Source organism: Schistocerca cancellata, chromosome 1 (assembly GCF_023864275.1).
Source record: "Schistocerca cancellata isolate TAMUIC-IGC-003103 chromosome 1, iqSchCanc2.1, whole genome shotgun sequence".
Classification (NCBI taxonomy): domain Eukaryota; kingdom Metazoa; phylum Arthropoda; class Insecta; order Orthoptera; family Acrididae; genus Schistocerca; species Schistocerca cancellata.
This window is the reverse complement of record NC_064626.1, coordinates 301,632,946-301,655,792: the sequence shown is the minus strand read 5'-3', so window position 1 is coordinate 301,655,792 and position 22,847 is coordinate 301,632,946. Positions and strand designations below refer to the sequence as shown.

The 22,847-nt window shown below is 43.6% G+C and overlaps 1 protein-coding gene across 3 annotated transcripts in view; it reads left to right on the top strand.

Moving 5' to 3' along the window:
• Positions 1 to 22,847, top strand: part of LOC126172270 (diacylglycerol lipase-beta-like) — an 828,807-nt gene that overhangs the window by 665,433 nt on the left and 140,527 nt on the right. For all 3 annotated transcript variants that reach the window (XM_049920867.1, XM_049920868.1, XM_049920866.1), the window contains one exon: positions 21,168 to 21,380. In XM_049920867.1, coding sequence (XP_049776824.1) covers positions 21,168 to 21,380 — 213 coding nt within the window. The remainder of the gene's footprint in view (positions 1 to 21,167; positions 21,381 to 22,847) is intronic.

Genomic DNA, 22,847 nt, shown 5'->3' with positions numbered 1-22,847 from the left:
TCACGCAATTTGGGTGCATAGATCTTGCGAAATCAGTACCCAGAACAACCACCTCTGGCCATAATAACGGCCTGGGCATTGAGTCAAACAGAGCTTGGATTGCGTGTACAGGTACAGCTGCCCATTCAGCTTGAACACGATAGCACAGTTCATCAAGAGTAGTGACTGGCGTATTGTGACGAGCCAGTTTCTCGGCTACCATTGACCAGATGTGTTCAATTGGTGAGAGGTCTGGAGAATGTGCTGGCCAGGGCAGCAGTCGAACATTTTCTGTATCCAGAAAGGCCCATACAGGACCTGCAACATGCGGTCGTGCATTATCCTGCTGAAATGTAGGGTTTCGCAGGGATCGGATGAAGGGTAGAGCCACGGGTTATAACACATCTGAATTGTAACGTTCACTGTTCAAAGTGCCGTCAATGCGAACAAGAGCTGACAGAGATGTGTAACCAATGGCAACACATACCATCACGCCGGGTGATACGCCAGTATGGCGATGACGAATACACGCTTCCAGTGTGCGTTCACCGCGATGTCGCCAAACACGGATGCGACCATCATGATGCTGTAAACAGAACCTGGATTCATTTTAAAAAAATGACGTTTTGCCATTCGTGCACCCAGGTTCGTCGTTGAGTACACCATCGCAGGCGCTCCTGTCTGTGACGCAGCGTCAAGGGTAACCGCAGCCACGGTCTTCGAGCTGATAGTCCATGCTGCTGCAAACGTCGTCGAACTGTTCGTGCAGATGGTTGTTGTCTTGCAAACGTCCCCATCTGTTGACTCAGGGATCGAGACGCGGCTGCACGATCCGTTACAGCCATGCGGATAAGATGCCTGTCATCTCGACTGCTAGTGATACGAGGCCGTTGGGACCCAGCACGGCGTTCCGTATTACCCTCCTGAACCCAACGATTCCATATTCTGCTAACAGTCATTGGATCTCGACCAACGCGAGCAGCAATGTCGCGATATTATAAACCGCAATCGCGATAGGCTACAATCCGACCTTTATCAAAGTCGGAAACGTGATGGTACGCATTCCTCCCCCTTACACGAGGCATCACAACAAATTTCACCAGGCAACGCCGGTCAACTGTTGTTTGTGTATGAGAAATCGGTTGGAAACTTTCCTCGTGTCAGCACGTTGTAGGTGTCGCCACCGGCGCCATCGTTGTGTGAACGCTCTGAAAAGCTAATCATTTGTCTATCACAGCATCTTCTTCCTGTCGGTTAAATTTCGCGTCTGTTGAACGTCATCTTCGTGGTGTAGCAATTTTAATGGCCAGTAGTGTAAATCGTTTTTAATGCTGCAAGTAAAGCCACACCTCTTTCCAGTACCTAGTAAATACACGATACATTGTGGCGTTTGGCCGCGACGAGCTACAACGCGCCACTCTCGACGCTGTGACGGCACGCCGCGCTATGCGGAGGTGTCTCATGTTGCTGCCAGTTCAAATCAGAGAATTCACTCGGGTGTGTGCTTTCAAGCTGGAAACACGTCTTCATTTGTGCATTTCTTTTTCTGCTGCGTATAGTCAAGATGTCGTTCACACAAGAAGACTGTTCGAAGTTGACATCTTTCGTCCAACTTGCGCAGTCCGTGACATGGCGCCTCAAACCACGCGGCCACAATGCGCGGCGTTCCAAAGACAGACAAGCGAGTTATTAAGCAAGTAGTCATAATGTTTTGGCTCATGAATGTATACTGTGCATGAAGTAATATTGTCGTCTTTTCCTCAAAGAGTTTTTCTGAAGTAAAGTTCAATGGAAAACATAAAGGCTTTAGTTGTAACTAGCATACAACGAACAGTATCCTCCATACCAATGTATCACCCAATCATGAAGTGTACTCTGTATCTTTGCTTGATAGCTAGCAGCACACGCATGTGTATCTTGACTGCAGTGTAATTGGTACATATACACTGTGTTATCAAAAGTTTCCGGACACCCCAAAAAACATACGTTTTTCATAGTAGGTGCATTGTGCTGCCACCTACTGCCACGTACTCCATATCAGCGACGTCAGTAGTCATTAGACATCGTGAGAGAATGGGGCGCTCCGTGGAACTCACGGACATCGAACGTGGTCAGGTGATTTGGTGTCACTTGTGTCATACGTCTGTAGACGAGACTTCCACACTCCTAAACTTCTTGTATACTGTAGTTATAACTAAACGCATGTAAAAAAATGAGAAAAGAATGCAGCAGTCTTAAATTCGGAACTATAATAAGTTCTTTTAGCTCAGCTATACATCAATTTTCAAATAACCGCTTCTGTGTCTGCGTTCAGCAAAAATCCTAGAACGTTTCTCACCCAAATGAAGAAAAATGCAACCGAAAGCTCCGTGGTGTGGCATCACTCGATTCGAAACTTCTGAAAATACTGAACACTTCCTACCACTCAGGTACTCAGGTAAGAGGAGGACCCAGTAGGGCGGCAAATGTCACGTGAAGCGATTGCCGCCAGTCACGAACTGCAGACGGAGGCAAGCGGATGGGGAAAGGAAGGCCATACTAGAGTGGCTACTTACAGAGAGAGTGGCTAATCCACAGGCCATCGCCAAGGTCGTTTTTCTTTTTTTCAGGCTGTGTACGTGATGTACAACTACTTAGCGTTATGACGTGAAAAAAAATGGTTCAAATGCCTCTAAGCACTATGGGACTTAACATCGGAGGTCATTAGTCCCTTAGACTTAGAACTACTTAAACCTAACTAACCTAAGGACATCAAACACATCCATGCCCGAGGCAGGATTCGAACCTGCGACCGTAGCAGCAGCGCGGTTCCGGACTGAAGTGCGTAGAACCACTCGAACAAAGCGGCCGGGTGACGTGAAAAGCGAATATCATTCTTGCATGGCTATGTATTTATGTGGAGTTCAGTGAACAAACTCTTATGTGGGGTGTACACGTCGGACGAACGCCAAGAATAGTGAATATTTGGCATTTGTTAAACACTTTTTGACATTCTGGGGATTATGGGAGTCGACCAGATAACGTTTCCTTTGTTTTATTTCCTATGTTCTGAAGCCACTTCGGTTATTTCTGTTGGAATATGCATTGTTGAAGTTGGCAGCCTCTAAGCTTTTAACACATTTTTTCGTATCGAATTAATGTGTGTTTTCAGTGCGTCATTGGCCTAATAACTTATACTGTGGAAACCCAGAAAACGTATTGTTGCTCTGACAGAATTGGAAACACAATATCACAGAAGCTGAATTTCGAAAACGTTACAACTGTAATTTTTACACTGACACAGTAGTAGTAATGCATAATAGGTAATTGTTTATCCACGTTATGCACACTAGTAAAACACCAATTGTCAAATTTATACTCCTTCCTCTTCATTTTACATAACCGATAATTTGCCCTATAAATTTCGACATAGAGCAGTTAAGGAAATCAATTTATAAATGAAAATATGAGCTCAGGACATTGGGTGTATTACTACAGACATATCTCGCAAGACTTAAATATTTCAGATCAACAGTCTATCACAGAAGTACATCTACATCTACATCTACATCCATACTCCGCAAGCCACCTGACGGTGTGTGGCGGAGGGTACCTTCAATACCTCTATCAGTTCTCCCTTCTATTCCAGTCTCGTATTGTTCGTGGAAAGAAGGATTGTCGGTATGCCTCTGTGTGGGCTCTAATCTCTCTGATTTTATCCTCATGGTCTCTTCGCGAGATATACGTAGGAGGGAGCAATATACTGCTTGACTCTTCGGTGAAGGTATGTTCTCGAAACTTTGACAAAAGCCCGAACCGAGCTACTGAGCGTCTCTCCTGCAGAGTCTTCCACTGGAGTTTATCTATCATCTCCGTAACGCTTTCGCGATTACTAAATGATCCTGTAACGAAACGCGCTGCTCTCCGTTGGATCTTCTCTATGTCTTGTATCAACCCTATCTGGTACGGATCTCACACTGCTGAGCAGTATTCAAGCAGTGGGCGAACAAGCGTACTGTAACCTACTTCCTTTGTTTTCGGTTTGCATTTCCTTAGGATTCTTCCAATGAATCTCAGTCTGGCATCTGCTTTACCGACGATCAACATTATATGATCATTCCATTTTAAATCACTCCTAATGCGTACTCCCAGATAATTTATGGTATTAACTGCTTCCAGTTGATGACCTGCTATTTTGTAGCTAAATGATAAAGGATCTATCTTTCTGTGTATTCGCAGCACATTACACTTGTCTACATTGAGATTCAATTGCCATTCCCTGCACCATGCGTCAATTCGCTGCAGATCCTCCTGCATTTCAGTACAATTTCCCATTGTTACAACCTCTCGATACACCACAGCATCATCTGCAAAAAGCCTCAGTGAACTTCCGATGTCATCCACTAGGTCATTTATGTATATTGTGAATAGCAACGGTCCTATGACACTCCCCTGCGGCACACCTGAAATCACTCTTACTTCGGAAGACTTCTCTCCAGTGAGAATAACATGCTGCGTCCTGTTATCTAGGAACTCCTCAATCCAATCACACAATTGGTCTGATAGTCCATATGCTCTTACTTTGTTCATTAAACGACTGTGGGGAACTGTATCGAACGCCTTGCGGAAGTCAAGAAACACGGCATCTACCTGTGAACCCGTGTCTATGGCCCTCTGAGTCTCGTGGACGAATAGCGCGAGCTGGGTTTCACATGACCGTCTTTTTCGAAACCCATGCTGATTCCTACAGAGTAGATTTCTAGTCTCCAGAAAAGTCATTATACTCGAACACAATACGTGTTCCAAAATTCTACAACTGATCGACGTTAGAGATATAGGTCTATAGTTCTACACATCTGTTCCACGTCCCTTCATGAAAACGGGGATGACCTGTGCCCTTTTCCATTCTGTATCTGCCGTTCCCCAAGGAAGTGTTGTAGGCCGTCTGTTGTCCCTGATCTAGTTAAACGATTTAGGAGAAAATCTGAGCAGTCCTCTTAGATTGATTGCAGATGATACTGACGCTTACTGTCTTGTAAAGTCATCAGATGATCAAAACCAGTTTCAGACTGATTTAGGCAGGTATCTGTATTGTGCGAAGAGTGGCAATTGACTCTAATTAATTAAAAGTGTGAAGTTATCCACATGCGTACTGAAAGGAATCCGTTAAATTTTTATTAAACGATAGATTACACAAGTCTAAAGCCTCTAAATTCAACTAAATACTTATCAATTACAATTGCGAATTACTTAAACTGGAACGGTCACATAGATAATGTTGTGACACCCGTCCTCTTCTTGAGTATTGCTGCGCTTTGTGGGATCCGCATCAGATAGGACTGACGGAGGACATCGAAAAAGTTCAAAGAAGGGTAGATCGTTTTATGTTATCGCTAAATAGCGGAGAGAATGCCACGAATATGATGCGCGAACCAGGGATGCGATCATTAAAACAAAGGATCTCCTCACGAAATTTCAATCACCTATTTTTCCCTCCGAATGCGAAAATATTTGCTGGTGCCCATCTGGACAGAGAAAACAGCTCGTATGGAAAGATTTAAGTGTTCGTTTTTCTTACGCCCTGTTCTTGAGTGGACCTGTAGAGCAATAGCGTGAAGGTGTTTTTATGACTCATCTGCCAGGCAGTTAATTGTGAATTGCAGAGTAGCCGTGTAGATGTAAAGTCACCACCAGAGGTGAAGTAAACGGTAACTGAAAGAAAAAGAAAAATAGTAAAACGAAGTTCGATCTCAGGGCCTTTGGGTTAGTACTCAAGTACTTTATCACTTAGCCTTTTTTCAACTAAAATTTTTAATTGTACTGAAATACAATGAATTGCAACGTTTTACAGAGGCTGATGCGCAGCTTAACCGTCGTCATTATACGCTACAAGTCATTTACATTAAGCAAGAAATTATTATTAAGGATATTAATAAAACGACTATAGCAATGCTCATTTTGTAATCACGTGTACATATCATTTTCTGAGCAACATAAATTGTTTTTAAAATCTTCCAGCGCATTTTCATTATGCTGTGTTAATATATTGTTTGAACAGCTTTTGGATTGGAGAAATTAAAGAGCATTATTGCAACCATTGTGGCATGATTTAATTTTTTTGAGTAAGAATTTCACGTGCATTACAAGAAAGTAAACATGCGACAGTTAGATTTATAATATGAATGATTTGTTAAAAATTTTCGTAGAGGAAGCAATGAAGATATGTAATAACTACTTGCATGAAATACTTATGAGATATAGTTTGTTACGTAGTAAATGAATTATTTAAATGATTTTTGTACGCCGCCTTCTAAGAGCATCGTATGTCAACAATTTGACGTAAAAAATTTGGCTTTTTCATTCATTATCCTGTTAGCAACGCAATGAATTATACACAACACTGAATAGTTTCGGAACAATATCGCTGCTACTAGTAGATTCCACAAATATTTTTGGATAGACACTATTAATGGCATATCACAGCGTAAAATACGTACTTCACACAGCGAGGAACAATAAGTCGGTTTCCACAAATCGCTTTTACGATTCCAGTCTCGGATGTTAGCTTTAACTGCTCACTGTTTGTGTATTTCTTCATTTATCGAAAATATTGACGTCATGAGCCCCTTCCACTACCGTTTTTACAGTCGATAGCAGGACAACTTGGAACTGCTCTTCATTTTACTTAAAAACTACATATGTCATATTAGTTTCAGTCGTTAAATCCCCCATCAATTAAAATTTAGTCTACAAGTGCTGGTGTGAAAATCTGATGGGACAATTATTGCCGTAGGCGCTTACACATACTTTCCGTGTGTAGAGCTTTAGACAGGTTGATCTGACTAGTAAAGGCATTTAACGCTACTTTCCACTAGGACTAGCTAAAGTGACTGAGAGAACTCAGCAGCACAGAGTGGTTTACTAGTTCGAGGAAGCAGTCGCGATATATGTCTAGCATCACCGTACGTTCCACTACAACACCAAACTTTTCTGGTAGCTGTCTCGCCAGCTGTATCAACAGACTGTCTCCGATAATGTTCAGACCCCTTAAGTCACATCCAGTCACTTAATTATGACAATTACGGTAACTCGTAGTCGTATCCCCGAAGCCATGTGAAGCTGAAAAGATTCAATCCGCAACTTCGTACAGTAAGTTGACAGGACTAGTTTGTCGAAAAGAAGGATGCGGTGAGAATGAAGGGGAAATGAATGGATGTGTTTCCGAGACGAATTATGTCAAGGTTGGATGCTGTCTTTAAATGTGTGCAATATTTTGATGTTCCTCTGTTGCCCGGTGAGTCGAGAGAAAAGACGTAAAATGAAGTTGGAAAACTGCCCCTAGTGCAAACAGTATCATGTTCAAATTAAAACAGCGCATCGCCTCTGTGACAGTTTTACAGTCATTCGAGGAAAGTCTACGGTAAGTAGCGCGGCAATATCCAGATCATACAATATTAGTTGAAGGTGACTTGAATCTACGTAGCATAGACAGGGACGTTTATGGATTCATTGCAAGGGGTAAGGAAAGTCAGTCTTGCAAAGTACTATTGACCACATTTTCCGAAAATTGTAGTTCGAGACCCCAGACGTAATGGGAATATTTTAGACCTTGTAGCGACAAACAGGTCTAACATTCTCGACAGTGTCAGTGTAGAGACATGGGTTAAGTGACCATGATATCACAGCGACGATGGTTACTGAAGTTAAGAAATTCGTCAGGAAGATCAGGTGAGTGTTTGTGCTATAACGAGCAGGTAAGCTGTTGCTTGCATCCCACGTAGACATGAATGGACATTTTTCTCCAGAGGGACGGGCATAGAACGCTTATGGGTAAAGTTTAAACTCATTATAAATCGCGGTCTTGAGACATATGTGCCAAGAAAGTTGTTTAAGGACGGAAAGGACCTTCCGTGGCTTAATAACCAAATTCGGAAAATGCTGAGGAAACAGAAATTGTTGCACTCTCGGTCCAAATAAGAATTCGTAAATGTTGACAGGCGAACGTTACTAGAAATTATTGTGTCCGTAAAGATCCTGCCGAGAACACGAGAAAATTCTGGTCATACGTAAAATCAATAAGCAGGCCGAAGGCTCATATCCAGTCACTCGTCTACCAGCCTCGTGTGGAAATGGAAGACAGTAAAAGGGTAGATTAAGTTTTAAACCACACGTTTAAGAAATCATTCACGCGCGAGGTTCGTACCAACATACCGTCGTTTGACAGTCGTATAGACACACGATGGAGGACATAGAAATTTGTATCCGTAGCTTAGAGAAGCAGCTAAAAGAATTGAAAAAAAAAAAGCCGCCAGGTAGAGATGGTATCCCAGTTCGGTTGTACGGACAGTACTCTGTGGCGTTGAGCCCTTACTTAGCTCACATTTATCGTGAATCTCTCACCCAGCGCAAAGTCCAGAAAAAAAAAGTACAAACCACTCCTGTATATAAGAAAGGTAAAAGAACTGACCCGCCTACTACAGACCAACGTCCTCAACTCCAGTTTGCTGCTGAATTCTTGAACACATTCTGAGCTCAAATACGAGGATAATCTCAAAAGTAAGGTCTCCTATTTTTTTATAAGTATATAGATCTGTTTATTTCTACAATGGTTTACATCAGTTTACAGCTTGAACAATTAGCTATTTTTCGACATAATATACATTTTTGTCGATGCATTTTTGTAGACGCTGTGGCAGTTTTTGTATGCCCATGTCATACCAGCTCGCCGCCGTGCTGTTTAGAAAGTTATGAACCTCTTCTTTCGCCACGTCGTCGAAGCTGAATCGCTAGGACCATAATTAACTCTGACGGGTACTGTGAGACTCTGAAAAAACTCAAACGGGCAATTCAGAACAGGAGAGGAGGAATGTTGAGCAAGGGCGTACACATTCTCCATGACAACGCTCGCTCACACATCGCTCGGCAAACCGTTGCTCTCGCGTAACAATTCCAGTGGAACATAATCACACAACCACCCTACAGTCCTGACTTGGCGCCCAGTGACTATCACCTGTTCCCTAGGTTAAAACAACATTTGGCCGGAAAAAATAGGAGACCTTACTTTTGTGATTACGCTTGTACAATAAATTTCCTTCAGATGGAAAATATTCCGTCCACAGATCAGCACGGATTTAGAAAGCATCACTCGTGCGAAACTCAACTTGCCGTTTTCTATCAAGATATCCTACTAACCATGGAAGGAAAGCAAGGGGCCCATTCCATATTCCTACATTTCCGGAAAACGCTTGACACGGTGCCCCACTAGTGACTGTTGATGAACGACAGAGCTTACTCTTTAGGATCTCAGTTATGTGAGTAGTTAGAAGACTTCTTAAGTAATACAATCCAGTACGTTGTCCTCGATGGCGAATGTTTATCAGAGACAAGAGTATCGTCAGGAGTGTCCCAGAAAAGTGTGATAGAATTACTTTTATGCTCCTTATACATAAGTGACCAGACGGATTCGGAAAGGTGTCATTGTCGAGCGAGTTTAGGAAGATACAAGATGACTTATACAAGATTTCTAGCTGCTGTGACGAATGGCAGCTTGCTCTACATGTATAAAACGGTAAATTAATGCAGACTAGTAGGAAAAAGAATCACGTTCGAATATGGCATTAGTAGGTAGTAGGGTGAAGTTTGACACTGTCACATTGATTAAATATCCAAACGTGACGTTGCAAAGCGATATGAATGGAACGAGCACTTCAGGTTGGTAGTAGGGAAGGCGTTTTATTGAGAGAATTTTGGGAAAGTTTAGCTCGTCCATAAAGGATACGGCGTATAAATCGTTAGTCCGACGCATTTTTTGCGTTCTGTTCGAGTGTTTGGGATCCTCACCAGGTCGTTTTAAAGGCATAGATTGAAGCAATTCAGAGGTGGGCTGCTAGATTTGTTACCAGTAAACCAGAAAGCAAGTATTACGGAGATGCTTCGCCAAATCAAACAGGTAGCCCTGAAATGAAGATGACGCTCTCTTCGCAAGGCAGTATAGTGGAAACTTGGAGATTTGAGGTCACCTGCAAAACGATTCTACTGCCGCCAACGTACATTTCGCGAAAGGTCGATGAAGATAAGATGCGAGGATTTATGGTCCGTATGGAAGTTTTTAGACAGTCGTTTTTCCATAGCTCTGTTTCCGAGTAAAAAAGGAAAGGAAATGTCTATTAGTGATATAAGATATCCTCCGCCATGTAACATACTGTGGTTTGGGGAGTATGGATGTAAGTGTAGATGTAAATGAAATGAGGAATTGGACCAGAAAATTGCTAGCTTTCATAAACGGAACGGCACCCCACATTAGAGGTACGCTGAGAATTTTTCAGCTGGACTGGAAATTGTTCCTGACAGCCAGGCACAATAGCTGTCAGTGGTTCGACTTTCCCTTACAGTTAACAACACATCAATTAACGACTTCGTGATCTACCTCTTGATATACCTTTGAAATATAGATCGAAGCAACTTTTCAGTTAATTTTGCAGATTACGTTAACCACTCTTCCACACATCTGCAATAAAAGATAAGAATGGTCACGAAACCTAACAACCAAGAAGCTTGATTTCTTATTTTAGTCCTTTTCAAATTAATCCGCGAGAAGAGTGCACTTATTTCTTCTTTTAATTTCGTTCTGAAAATCCGTAACATTAGCACTTTAAGAAAATAAAAATTTCGAAGGGAAAGCTCAAAGAGGAGGCTCAATTTGCATAGAAAATTCCAAACTACAAATCCAAATCACCGGGGTTCGATCCAGAATCGACCTTATGATTTATTTCGTCATCGTCGTCGTCGTCGCCGTTGTCGTCCTCATCGTCATCGACGTGCAACTCGCCGAAGTGGCGTCAAATATACACACTTGCACTAGGTGGCCGAACAGCTCCAAATGGGATCTCCCGGCCAAAAATGCCATACGATCATGTCATTTCATTTCGCTCACTCTTTGCGTCTTTCGCCTGTGAAAATATTAAAAAAAAAACTGTACGCTGCCCGAACAGGCCATGAAGGCCCAACGGCTCCGACCGGCCGCCGCGTCATCCTCACCACAGGCGTCACTGGATGCGGATATGGAGGAGCATGTGATCAGCACGTTACTCTCCCGGCCTTATGTCAATTTACGAGACTGGAGCCGCAACTTAAATCAAGTAGCTCCTTAGCTTGCTTCACAAGTGCTGAGTGCACCTCACTTGCCAACAGCAGTCGGCAGATCTGACGGTCACCCCTCCAAGTGGTAGCCTAACCCGACAGCGCTTAACTTTGGTGATCTGATGGAAACCACTGTTACCACTGCGGCAAGGGAATTGGCGCCTGTGAAAATACATTAATGAGAAGAAAGCTAAGTTGCAGCGCGGTTCGGAATACATGTCAAACTGTAGGTCCCCTATAATTGGGCGAGTCAGTTCGAAGGTCGGAGGAAGGGAAGGGGCTTCCACCTCCAATAAGATCGTGTCCAGAAAAGTGTTCACACAAACCTTGGGGCTGACGATCGAGTCACTTTTTATTTTTGTATTTCGATGAAGTTCCTGCCGATCGTCTTGAGACAATACTGCTGCTAGCATGGAATGCAGTAGCAAAATCCTCAGTATGGACAAGAGGCGCTAGGCAGCACTGTTTACGGGCAGTGCTCAGATAACAGAACAGTCTGGCGATAAACGTTGAAAACTGGTTGTCGGTTGGGATACCAGATGCGAAGATGGCAAGTAGAAGTCTCTTCTTGTTGATCCATTCTCTGTAGTCGAGCTGATTTTATCACGTTGCCCTAACCATGAACGGCACCACTATCCTTAACAGTGCGACGTTTGACCAATGCAGGATTTTCGGACAAGTATATGATCCCGTAAACACTTTTCGGTCTTAGATTGCTGTTGTCATTAACTGAGTGCTAGAGGAAACGTATAGATGCTGAAAGGATGCCTAATTTTCCACTTAATTGGTCCCTCTAATCTTGGAACCAACACTGTTGATGTACGTCAAGATGACAAATATTTCACTCTGTTCCTTTTGTCTGCATTTTTAACTCCTTTCACACCTAATGTGTTAGTCAAAGAACACGCCCTGACGAAAAACGTGAATGGGTTCCTTTTGTCTGTATTTTTAATACTTTTCACAACTAATGTGTTATTCAAAGAACACACCCTGCCGAAAAAACGTGAATCGTTATTGAAATGAGCCTATTTTCTCTTCTCTCCTTTTATCTTCTTTCTCATCAGTCACATCCTTCTTCAAGTATAATTTAAGCTTGATGAATTTCTTTCTAGCAAATAGATCACGAGAAAGCAGGAAGCAGAAGGTTGTCTTCCGGTGTCAACAAACAGAAAAGGGTACCAGTGTGACAGGGAAGAGATTTGCATCTGACAGGGGTCATGCAAAGAGGAGGGCGCCACATGGTTCTGTTATGGGTCAGTTGCTTTCCTTTATACACTCCTGGAAATTGAAATAAGAACACCGTGAATTCATTGTCCCAGGAAGGGGAAACTTTATTGACACATTCCTGGGGTCAGATACATCACATGATCACACTGACAGAACCACAGGCACATAGACACAGGCAACAGAGCATGCACAATGTCGGCACTAGTACAGTGTATATCCACCTTTCGCAGCAATGCAGGCTGCTATTCTCCCATGGAGACGATCGTAGAGATGCTGGATGTAGTCCTCTGGAACGGCTTGCCATGCCATTTCCACCTGGCGCCTCAGTCGGACCAGCGTTCGTGCTGGACGTGCAGACCGCGTGAGACGACGCTTCATCCAGTCCCAAACATGCTCAATGGGGGACAGATCCGGAGATCTTGCTGGCCAGGGTAGTTGACTTACACCTTCTAGAGCACGTTGGGTGGCACGGGATACATGCGGACGTGCATTGTCCTGTTGGAACAGCAAGTTCCCTTGCCGGTCTAGGAATGGTAGAACGATGGGTTCGATGACGGTTTGGATGTACCGTGCACTATTCAGTGTCCCCTCGACGATCACCAGTGGTGTACGGCCAGTGTAGGAGATCGCTCCCCACACCATGATGCCGGGTGTTGGCCCTGTGTGCCTCGGTCGTATGCAGTCCTGATTGTGGCGCTCACCTGCACGGCGCCAAACACGCATACGACCATCATTGGCACCAAGGCAGAAGCGACTCTCATCGCTGAAGACGACACGTCTCCATTCGTCCCTCCATTCACGCCTGTCGCGACACCACTGGAGGCGGGCTGCATGATGTTGGGGCGTGAGCGGAAGACGGCCTAACGGTGTGCGGGACCGTAGCCCAGCTTCATGGAGACGGTTGCGAATGGTCCTCGCCGATACCCCAGGAGCAACAGTGTCCCTAATTTGCTGGGAAGTGGCGGTGCGGTCCCCTACGGCACTGCGTAGGATCCTACGGTCTTGGCGTGCATCCGTGCGTCGCTGCGGTCCGGTCCCAGGTCGACGGGCACGTGCACCTTCCGCCGACCACTGGCGACAACATCGATGTACTGTGGAGACCTCACGCCCCACGTGTTGAGCAATTCGGCGGTACGTCCACTCGGCCTCCCGCATGCCCACTATACGCCCTCACTCAAAGTCCGTCAACTGCACATACGGTTCACGTCCACGCTGTCGCGGCATGCTACCAGTGTTAAAGACTGCGATGGAGCTCCGTATGCCACGGCAAACTGGCTGACACTGACGGCGGCGGTGCACAAATGCTGCGCAGCTAGCGCCATTCGACGGCCAACACCGCGGTTCCTGGTGTGTCCGCTGTGCCGTGCGTGTGATCATTGCTTGTACAGCCCTCTCGCAGTGTCCGGAGCAAGTATGGTGGGTCTGACACACCGGTGTCAATGTGTTCTTTTTTCCATTTCCAGGAGTGTATATTTTATCGCTGTACTTACAATTAAATATTACAATCGTGGTCTCAATTGGATGACATTCGACAACGAGAAAAGTATCGGAAATACCCCCTGCTGATGGCTGTGGCTCTGTAAATAGAGATATCTGTATGGACTTAGTAATTTTATTTGCTCATGTCGAACACACACACACACACATATATATAAGTCTGATGCTCAAGGCGAATCTATCACGCATCCTCTACTACTGAGTATAATAATTCGCCAAAAAGTGATTGCTGCCTATACATAACAATACTGAGCGAAAATCAGCGATGGGCAGACATACGATTTTCTTGTGAGTGTCTTAAAAGAGAGATGTAACCGTTTTACAAGCCACCAGATGTTAAAAATACGATCGCAACGACTACATTACTATCACAATTGGTCTTGGTTCTACGGGTGCTCGTAAGTATCGCTAACGATATCCATGTCTAAAATTATACAAGTTTTATAAATATAGGTATTGCATTACCTCCAAATGAAATGCTTTTTCCACACAAATAACATGACTTTGAATATAGACAGTGATCGTCAGAGTGTATGATAACAGACGAAAAGTGCGGTTACACGTAAGAAATTATGTAAGCTCGTAATTAAATCACCAAATTTAGAAAGTGATTTGGCTAAGGAACATGATATGAAGCCGGTATTTGCAACTCCCTCATGCTGCCACTAGATATTTCTCCAGTATTTGTAACACGTTCTGTCTCGATGCCGTATCAGAGGTTCTGTGATATGTATGTAATATATAACCAGGTTGGAGATTGGTTTCACGTTGAGACATTCAAGCTTCCACTGTCAGTGGCTAAGAAATGTAATTGAGAAAGTGTCTTCCCATATTTTCTGATCTGTAGACCACTTCAGCAATGTTTAACTGTCAGTACAATATGGCGATCTGTACAAAAGATTTTTGCCACTGAAAGTCTCATCTATAGAAAAAAGTGACAGGCAGCACTCCCACAGCAGCAGTTAGCCGAGCATATTCAGTAAGCAACAGTCAGATTGCTCCATTCATTCACAAGACATCCTTCATGCTGGGACGTAGGAGCCTCTACAGACTGGTTAGAACAAGATAGGGGAAGGTAAATATGGTAATTTCTGTGAGTAATGTGGTGCCTTTTTTGTTCATGTGTTCAAAGGCAAGTTGAAGCAGACCACCCATCTCTGGTGGGATGCTGCCCCTCTGCCATAGTGACATTAGGACATCTCCATACCAGTGGATGTTGGACACAAAAAATTTCAGCCATTTTCCTCTTCTTCTATAGGACAGTGCTTCAAATTATGTTTGTGATATTATTCTGATTTTCCTGTCTGTGCTTACACAGTGCTCTCTTTCCAAATAACAACGATACTCTTATGATTAATGGTGTTTTTGCAAGCATCCACAGATATGATGAAGTCTTTTAGCGGTGAGAACATTTACCGTTTCTGAGACGTATGTTGAAAGCAGCTATTTCCAGGAAGGGTAACACGTAATGGATGGAGTGCCTCATTAGGATCATAGGGAAGATTGCATTGCGTATTATTCAGAGCTATTTTCGTAAACAGATCCTGTTAGGACAATAATTTCGATGCAGACAAGGTGGGACATTATGAAAGTGACCGTTATCTATTTCTGCAACACTTTACGATTTCCAAGAGGGAGACTTGGCTCCTATTTACATAGACATGTGATGTCAGTAGAACACCGAGAATCTTTTAGCTGTGCCTGCGAGGGTGACTCGCTATGTGCAAGGGTGAGTCGCTATGCAAACATCTCGCCCAATGCTGGAGCCGCAGCTATGAAAGTTAAGAGTCAATCACATTGGCTAGGTAAACACTTGTGCAGCTGGAGTTATCTCGCATGTGGGACTGGCTGTCCCGTTACGATTGCAAAGAAGAATGCATCCAGTCATCATTCCTTCTTGGAAATCTGTAGTGAACAGTTTGCTGATACGCTGCAGTAGAATTTCTTAACGATAGCATTTTTACATGCAATGAGTGTTTGTGCACTGCATGATTTAAGCTGTTTAAGCATTATGAGTGTGTTTGCAGAGCGCTATACATGCATTATTTTGCCAATTTTACAGGTAGTGAATGTGTCTGTGCATCAGTGTACTGCATAATTTTGTGGCCATGTCTGTAGGCTGTGCAATGCATTATTTGGACAGTTTACAATTAGTGAGTGTGTTTGCAGAGCGCTATATATGCATTATTTTGATAATTTACGAGTTTTTTGCATCTCTGTACATCAGTGTACTGCATTATTTCAGTAATTTAGGAGTAGTTTGTGGGTCTATAGGCTATTTATTGTGACCCCAAGCATGTCAGGGCAAGTTTTTTGTATCAGTGTAATAAATAAACTATGTGAAATCTGTCCCAAAATAAAGTGATCCATCTTTTCATTGAAAATAAATAGAGTACACTCCTTCCTCTCTCCAGCAGCTGGACACAGGCTGAGTCCTTTTCCCACCATTTTTTCCCAGACTGCCATGGGATGACAGCATTCTCTGGTGGCGGTACTGTGTACTAGGTCAGTTGGACTCTGGACCTCATGGTGAACACAATGGATTGAGCTACTGCCTATGACAACTCAAATTGTTGAAGTAAATACTGCATTCAAAATAAAGACTTAATCCATCCTGTCCAGCAGCCCAGCAAAGGCAGAGTCCTTTCCCCGCCAATTTGAAGGATGAGGTGGTGGCTGGATAACTTAGATTAGTGGAGGTAGACCAAGTGTCCTTTTTCTCGTCAAAATTTTCCCGCCATTTTCTTAGGTTAGTGGAGGTAGCCCAGTTGTCCTTTTCTCCCCACCAAAATTTTCCCGCCATTTTCTTGGGGGGGGGGGGGGGCAGGGGAGGGGGTTAAGTTAGTGGAGGTATGCCAATTGAACTATTTTCCCACCAAAATTTGAATTTCCCGCCATGACATCATTGCGACATTGCCACATATATCGCTGGCATCTTTGATCCGCCATCTTGAATAAATTTGGCATAAATACAGTGTGGGGCCGCACTGGCATTGCCCTACTACTAGCTGGATGCACATCATAAGTTATGCTGTCCTGAACAGGCAGACATGCAAGGGTGGCTGATATTATTGCACACACAATAGCTTATTTGCCCACCATCACTCATCATGAAAAAATCTACTGTTATGCGAACACAACGTTGGATAACAACTAGTTCTGAGTGTATTGACTATGTTCAGTTTGTATATCAGGAAGCAGAGTTTAAATCCTTAAGTGAGCACAGTTCACAGATAGGAAAGTTTGAAACTTGTACTACTGTGATATTTCTTTAGATTTAGTAGTGTTATAATACACAAATAGAAGAAAATATACAGTTATTACGTTATTGTTTGGTTGTTAGAAATCCAGTGGTAAGCTGGAGATTAATTTCATTCTTTCCTGCTGATACGGAAGTGAAAATATTTTTGGCCGGGATCATGCACATTTCATCTCAACAGATAGGAGACACACAGAGCTCAGAAGTATCCTACCATTGGTGGAATCAGTAGCGGGTGTGGGGAGAAGTGTCAAGCAGAACTACTCCTCCTATTCTAAAACTGAAATGTCAGCTAAAATTTGGAATTGAGTTGTGGACCAATTAGATAGCAGTTGTCTCTTGACCAATACAGACTTACACAGCATTGAAACGGATTCTAATTTCAATTCTTCAGTTACGAACATGAGGAGAGGATGGGATCCAGCATTCAATTGTGTGTGTGTGGGGGGGGGGGGGGGAGAGAAATTCACAGTTTGTTCATGTTTCCCCATCACTGCCACTTTTAACATGTCACAGATGACTACGATTATAATATATTACTACTAAAATATACATAAAGTTTTAAAGTAATAATTCACTGGTAACAAAACATAAGGACAAAAGTAACTTCCACATGATGTGTCATTGCCAAGGACCATGCAGCTTGGATCATTCATGAAGATAGATGCAACAGTATAGTCCAGAAGAGATACACAATGAGGTGAACAGAAATTGCACTTTTATTTGAAGACAATAATTGTATTGAAGACATCACTATTTATAATTGTCCTCTGGACATTACACAAGAGGGGGAATGGTTCTTAATAGGGTGTGTTATAACCACAGATGACAGTGCACACTCTGCAACATGTTCCCATGCTGGCCACGGAATTGGTAAGGAGCTCTTTTGGTAGGGCGTTCCATTCCTCTACCAGTGCTTTTGACAGCTGCTGGATGGTCATTGGTGCATGTGCATATACTTCAGTACTTCTCCCCAATGCATGCCACAACTACTTGATGGAATTTCAGACGAGGTAACGGGCAGGTCACTCCCTTCACCAAACATCCTGTCATTCCAAGAGCTCCTGCATCAGCACTGTTCAACGCAGTCTCGCATTTTGATCCATAAAAATTAAGTCAGGGCCTCCCTCCAATATATCACTTGAAACATCAAAACGATCACGAAATACTTCAAATGTGGAAATGGAAACACTGTCCCCCATCAGAAAGGTAGAAATTATTTACTTAACAAGACAATATGGGGATGAACTGAGAATTACATATTTGTTAGTATGCATACATGATGAGATGAGTGGAAGAAGAATGTACAAGGGCATTTCAAAAAGTAAATATACAATGGCTCTCAGTGCTTAAATAGCACATTTATTTAGAAAACGTCAGTTACATCTTATTAACTGGATTATTTGTTATTTTTCGACATAATCGCCTCCCGTTATCCAAACATTTGTTAAGTCGGTGCACAAACTTTTGTATCTCACAGACATAGAAGGTTGCCATGTGTTGTCGGAACCACATTTCAATTTTATCTTTGATCTCTTCATCTTCATGGAATGATTTTCCACCAAGATGTGACTTCAGGTAACGGAAGACATGGAAGTCGGTGGGCGCAAGATCTGGGCTGTATGGCAGATGGTCCAATACGTCCCATTTGAATTGTTTGAGTAGTGCTTTGGTTACGAGTGCTGTGTGAGGCCAAGAGTTGCCATGAAGCAAGCGGACTCCACTTGTCAGCATTCCCCTGTGTTTGTTTTGAATTGCCCTTCGAAGACGTTTCAAAGTCTGGCAATATGCATCAGCATTAATTGTCGTCCCAGGAGGCATAAATTCCAACAGAAGAATTCCTTGTCTGTCCCAAAAAACAGAAGCCATAATTTTGTTCCCTGAAATCGATGTTTTGCATTTCTTGGCTTTTGGTGAATTAGAATGGCGCCATTGCATTGATTATTGCTTGGCCTCAGGTGTATGGTGATAAACCCACGTCTCGTCACTTGTCACAATGTGATCAATGAACTCATCACCTGCCTCAGCATAGCGTGTGAGGAAGTCGAGTGCAAAGACAATCCTTTTCTTTTTGTGTTCTTCTGTTAACAGTTTTGGAACCCATGGTGCACACAATTTCCTGTACCCAAACATGACAGTCACAACGTCATAAAGAGTAGTCATTGACACATCCGGAATGATTTGATGCAATTCTTTCAATGTGAGACGTCTATTCGCACGAATTGCTTCCTCCGTCCTATATTCAGAGAAATGACGACACCATTTCATTACATTTTGTCAATTCATAATGTTCCCATAAACAGAAACAATTTCTTTGTGAATATCCGCTGGTCGCTGACCTTTTGCACGAAGAAAACGTATGATGGAGCGCACTTCGCATTTGGCGGGATTCTGAATCGGTGCAGCCATTTTAAACACGACCTATTCCAACCAGAAGCAACGTTCAACTGCCGAACGACCGCGAGGAGAAAGCTGACGGTTCAAGGTTAACACCAGTACTGCCAACTTGCTCGCCAAAACTCTTCTGTTCCTCTGGCATATGGTGTATCTTTACTTTCCGAAATACCCTCGTAAATCAAAAATATGTTGTTTTGAGGTAACCAATTTTCAAAAATTGCGACATTACATCTACATCTACATCTACATCCATACTCCGCAAGCCACCTGACGGTGTGTGGCGGAGGGTACCCTGAGTATCTCCATCGGTTCTCCCTTCTATTCCAGTCTCGTATTGTTCGTGGAAAGAAGGATTGTCGGTATGCTTCTGTGTGGGCTCTAATCTCTCTGATTTTATCGTCATGGTCTCTTCACGAGATATACGTAGCAGGGAGCAATATACTGCTTGACTCTTCGGTGAAGGTATGTTCTCTAAACTTTAACAAAAGCCCGTACCGAGCTACTGAACATCTCTCCTGCAGAGTCTTCCACTGGAGTTTATCTATCATCTCCGTAACGCTTTCGCGATTACTAAATGATCCTGTAACGAAGCGCGCTGATATCCGTTGGATCTTGTCTATCTCTTCTATCAACCCTATCTGGTACGGATCCCACACTGCTGAGCAGTATTCAAGCAGTGGGCAAACAAGCGTACTGTAACCTACTTCCTTTGTTTTCGGATTGCATTTCCTTAGGATTCTTCCAATGAATCTCAGTTGACATCTGCTTTACCGACGATCAACATTATATGATCATTCCATTTTAAATCACTCCTAATGCGTACTCCCAGATAATTTATGGAATTAACTGCTTCCAGTTGCTGACCTGCTATTTTGTAGCTAAATGATAAGGGATCTATCTTTCTATGTATTCGCAGCACATTACACTTGCCCACATTGAGATTCAATTGCCATTCCCTGCACCATGCGTCAGTTCGCTGCAGATCCTCCTGCATTTCAGTACAATTTTCCATTGTTACAACCTCTCGATACACCACAGCATCATCTGCAAAAAGCCTCAGTGAACGTCCGATGTCATCCACAAGGTCATTTATGTATATTGTGAATAGCAACGGTCCTACGACACTCCCCTGCGGCACACTGAAATCACTCTTACTCCGGAAGACTTCTCTCCATTGAGAATGACATGCAGCGTTCTGTTATCTAGGAACTCTTCAATCCAATCACACAATTGGTCTGATAGTCCATATGCTCGTACTTTGTTCATTAAACGACTGTGGGGAACAAACTGTCACACATATGGTTTCAACTGAGAGGCTGACGGAAGTGCAATGGGGCTGTTAAGTATTGATCATTAATGTATCGATGGTTTTCATTCGATATTTCTTATGAGGAAAGTATTGATACCTTTCGCGCGTTGATGCTACAGCCGCAGGTTCGAATCCTGCCTCGAGCACGGATGTGTGTGATGTCCTTAGGTTAGTTAGGTTCTATGTAGTTCGAAGTCTAGGGGACTGATGACCTCAGATGTTAAGTCCCATAGTGCTCAGAGCCATTTGAACCTTTCGTTCGATGCCATACACCAGCTATATGCTGGCAATTTACACATTTTTTTCTGTTCAAGAACAAGTGCGTCTGCTAGCAGGCAAGATATCGCTGGCGCTGACCAGAGTGGTTATCGTGTGGCGCAGGCTGGTGCTGGTGGGGCTGGTGGCGGCGCGCGTGTTCCCCGCGACGTGGCGCTGCGAGCGCGGCGGGCGGCTGGCGCGCGCCTACCTGGCGGGCGTGGCGGCGCTGCTGGCGCTGCTGCTGCCTCTGCTGGCCGCCATCGTCAACCGCAGCGCGCAGGGCGCCGTCATGGACACCGAGGCGCGTCGGCTCGTGCCCGCGCTGCTCGCCGCCAAGTGAGTCGTCTGCACCGAGTGTGGCGCAGTGTACGATTTGCAGGGGGGGGATGGGGAGGGATTTCCCCCCCCCCCCCCTCTGCATCAGAATATCTCCTCCTCTGGTTTTAGTTTATGCATCCCAACCTGGGATGTTTATTTCCCACGCACTGGAGTAAAACTTTACATATAATTTAAATTTGTGGAGCCGAACACTGAAAGTTGTTAATACAGTCTTACTATTAATACTATTAACATGTTTGCTTATTAATTTTGAAAAAGTGTTATGTAGTAGGTAAGCATTTCATACCGATAAACGTATTTTCTGATGAAATAAAAAAAAACTCGTAAAACGTTGGGAAAACTGCATTGAAGTCCAGGGAGGTTACGTAGAAAAATAACGCATGCTTCAGTTTTCTATCATCAGAATAAGTACAGCTTTTCACAAATGTGCCTTTACTTTTTGAATTCCCCTCGTATACCTGTATGTAGATGATTTTGTAAATAAGCTTTACCTATAATGTACTTTTAAAGATATAACAAGGGATGGCTTTCTGATAGCGCTTACGCGTGAATAGTGAGTTTCGGCACTAATATCTATTTATAAATAACTGTTTAACCATGGGTAACGCCACGGTCCAAGCTAGTAACATATATAATTATACTAACCCCCTAAGACATCCCCCCCACTGGTAAAAGCACAAATCGAACACTGGTGTGGCGGGACGTGCTTCGTGCACCTCTGCCACTTCTTCTTTCGCCTTTCCTCTTACAGTCGCGAATGGTGCGCGGGAAGGCTTGTTGGAAGAGCCTGAGGTGATTTAGAGCTCCGGGCTCTCTAGGAATAGTTTCCCCAATGCAGAGGTCAGAAAACCAGCAGATTACTAAAAATCGTGTTTCACTATTAATTAATGTTTACTGTTAAATGAAGTAGATTAAGAACGCATTTGAAAGTGTGTACCACATCTAGGTGCAGTGGAGTGTATTAAGTGTTAAACTGTTTTCTGGGGTTGTAACATGCTGGAGAGGACAGAGCTGGACAGTACAAGTTTGAGGGATGGTAGCTCATCAGATTATGGTAATGTGCTTCCCCCCTTCACCATTCTTCAAACTGAAGAGCGAGCAGCCGGTTCCCTATCCTATCTGGCCCATTACGTCACAAGAAGCAACTACAGCGTATTGACATCTTGGGTTGTCGGGTGTTCTGCCGGATATTAGCGTCGTACTTGCACGATATTTCGGTAACGTAGCTCGTTACCTTCATCAGGTGCGACCTGAGACTACTCCTCGATTGGACCTGGTCCAGTGTTTATGCCTGTCGCGAAGGTAACGAGCTACGTTACCGAAATATCGTGCAAGTACGACGCTGATATCTTGCAGAGCACCCAACAACCCAAGCTATCATTAGATCGCCGGGAAAGCCTGAAGAATTACATCAACTACAGCGTATTTTGTGAAGTCTTCTGCAGAATGCCATTTGAATCGCAG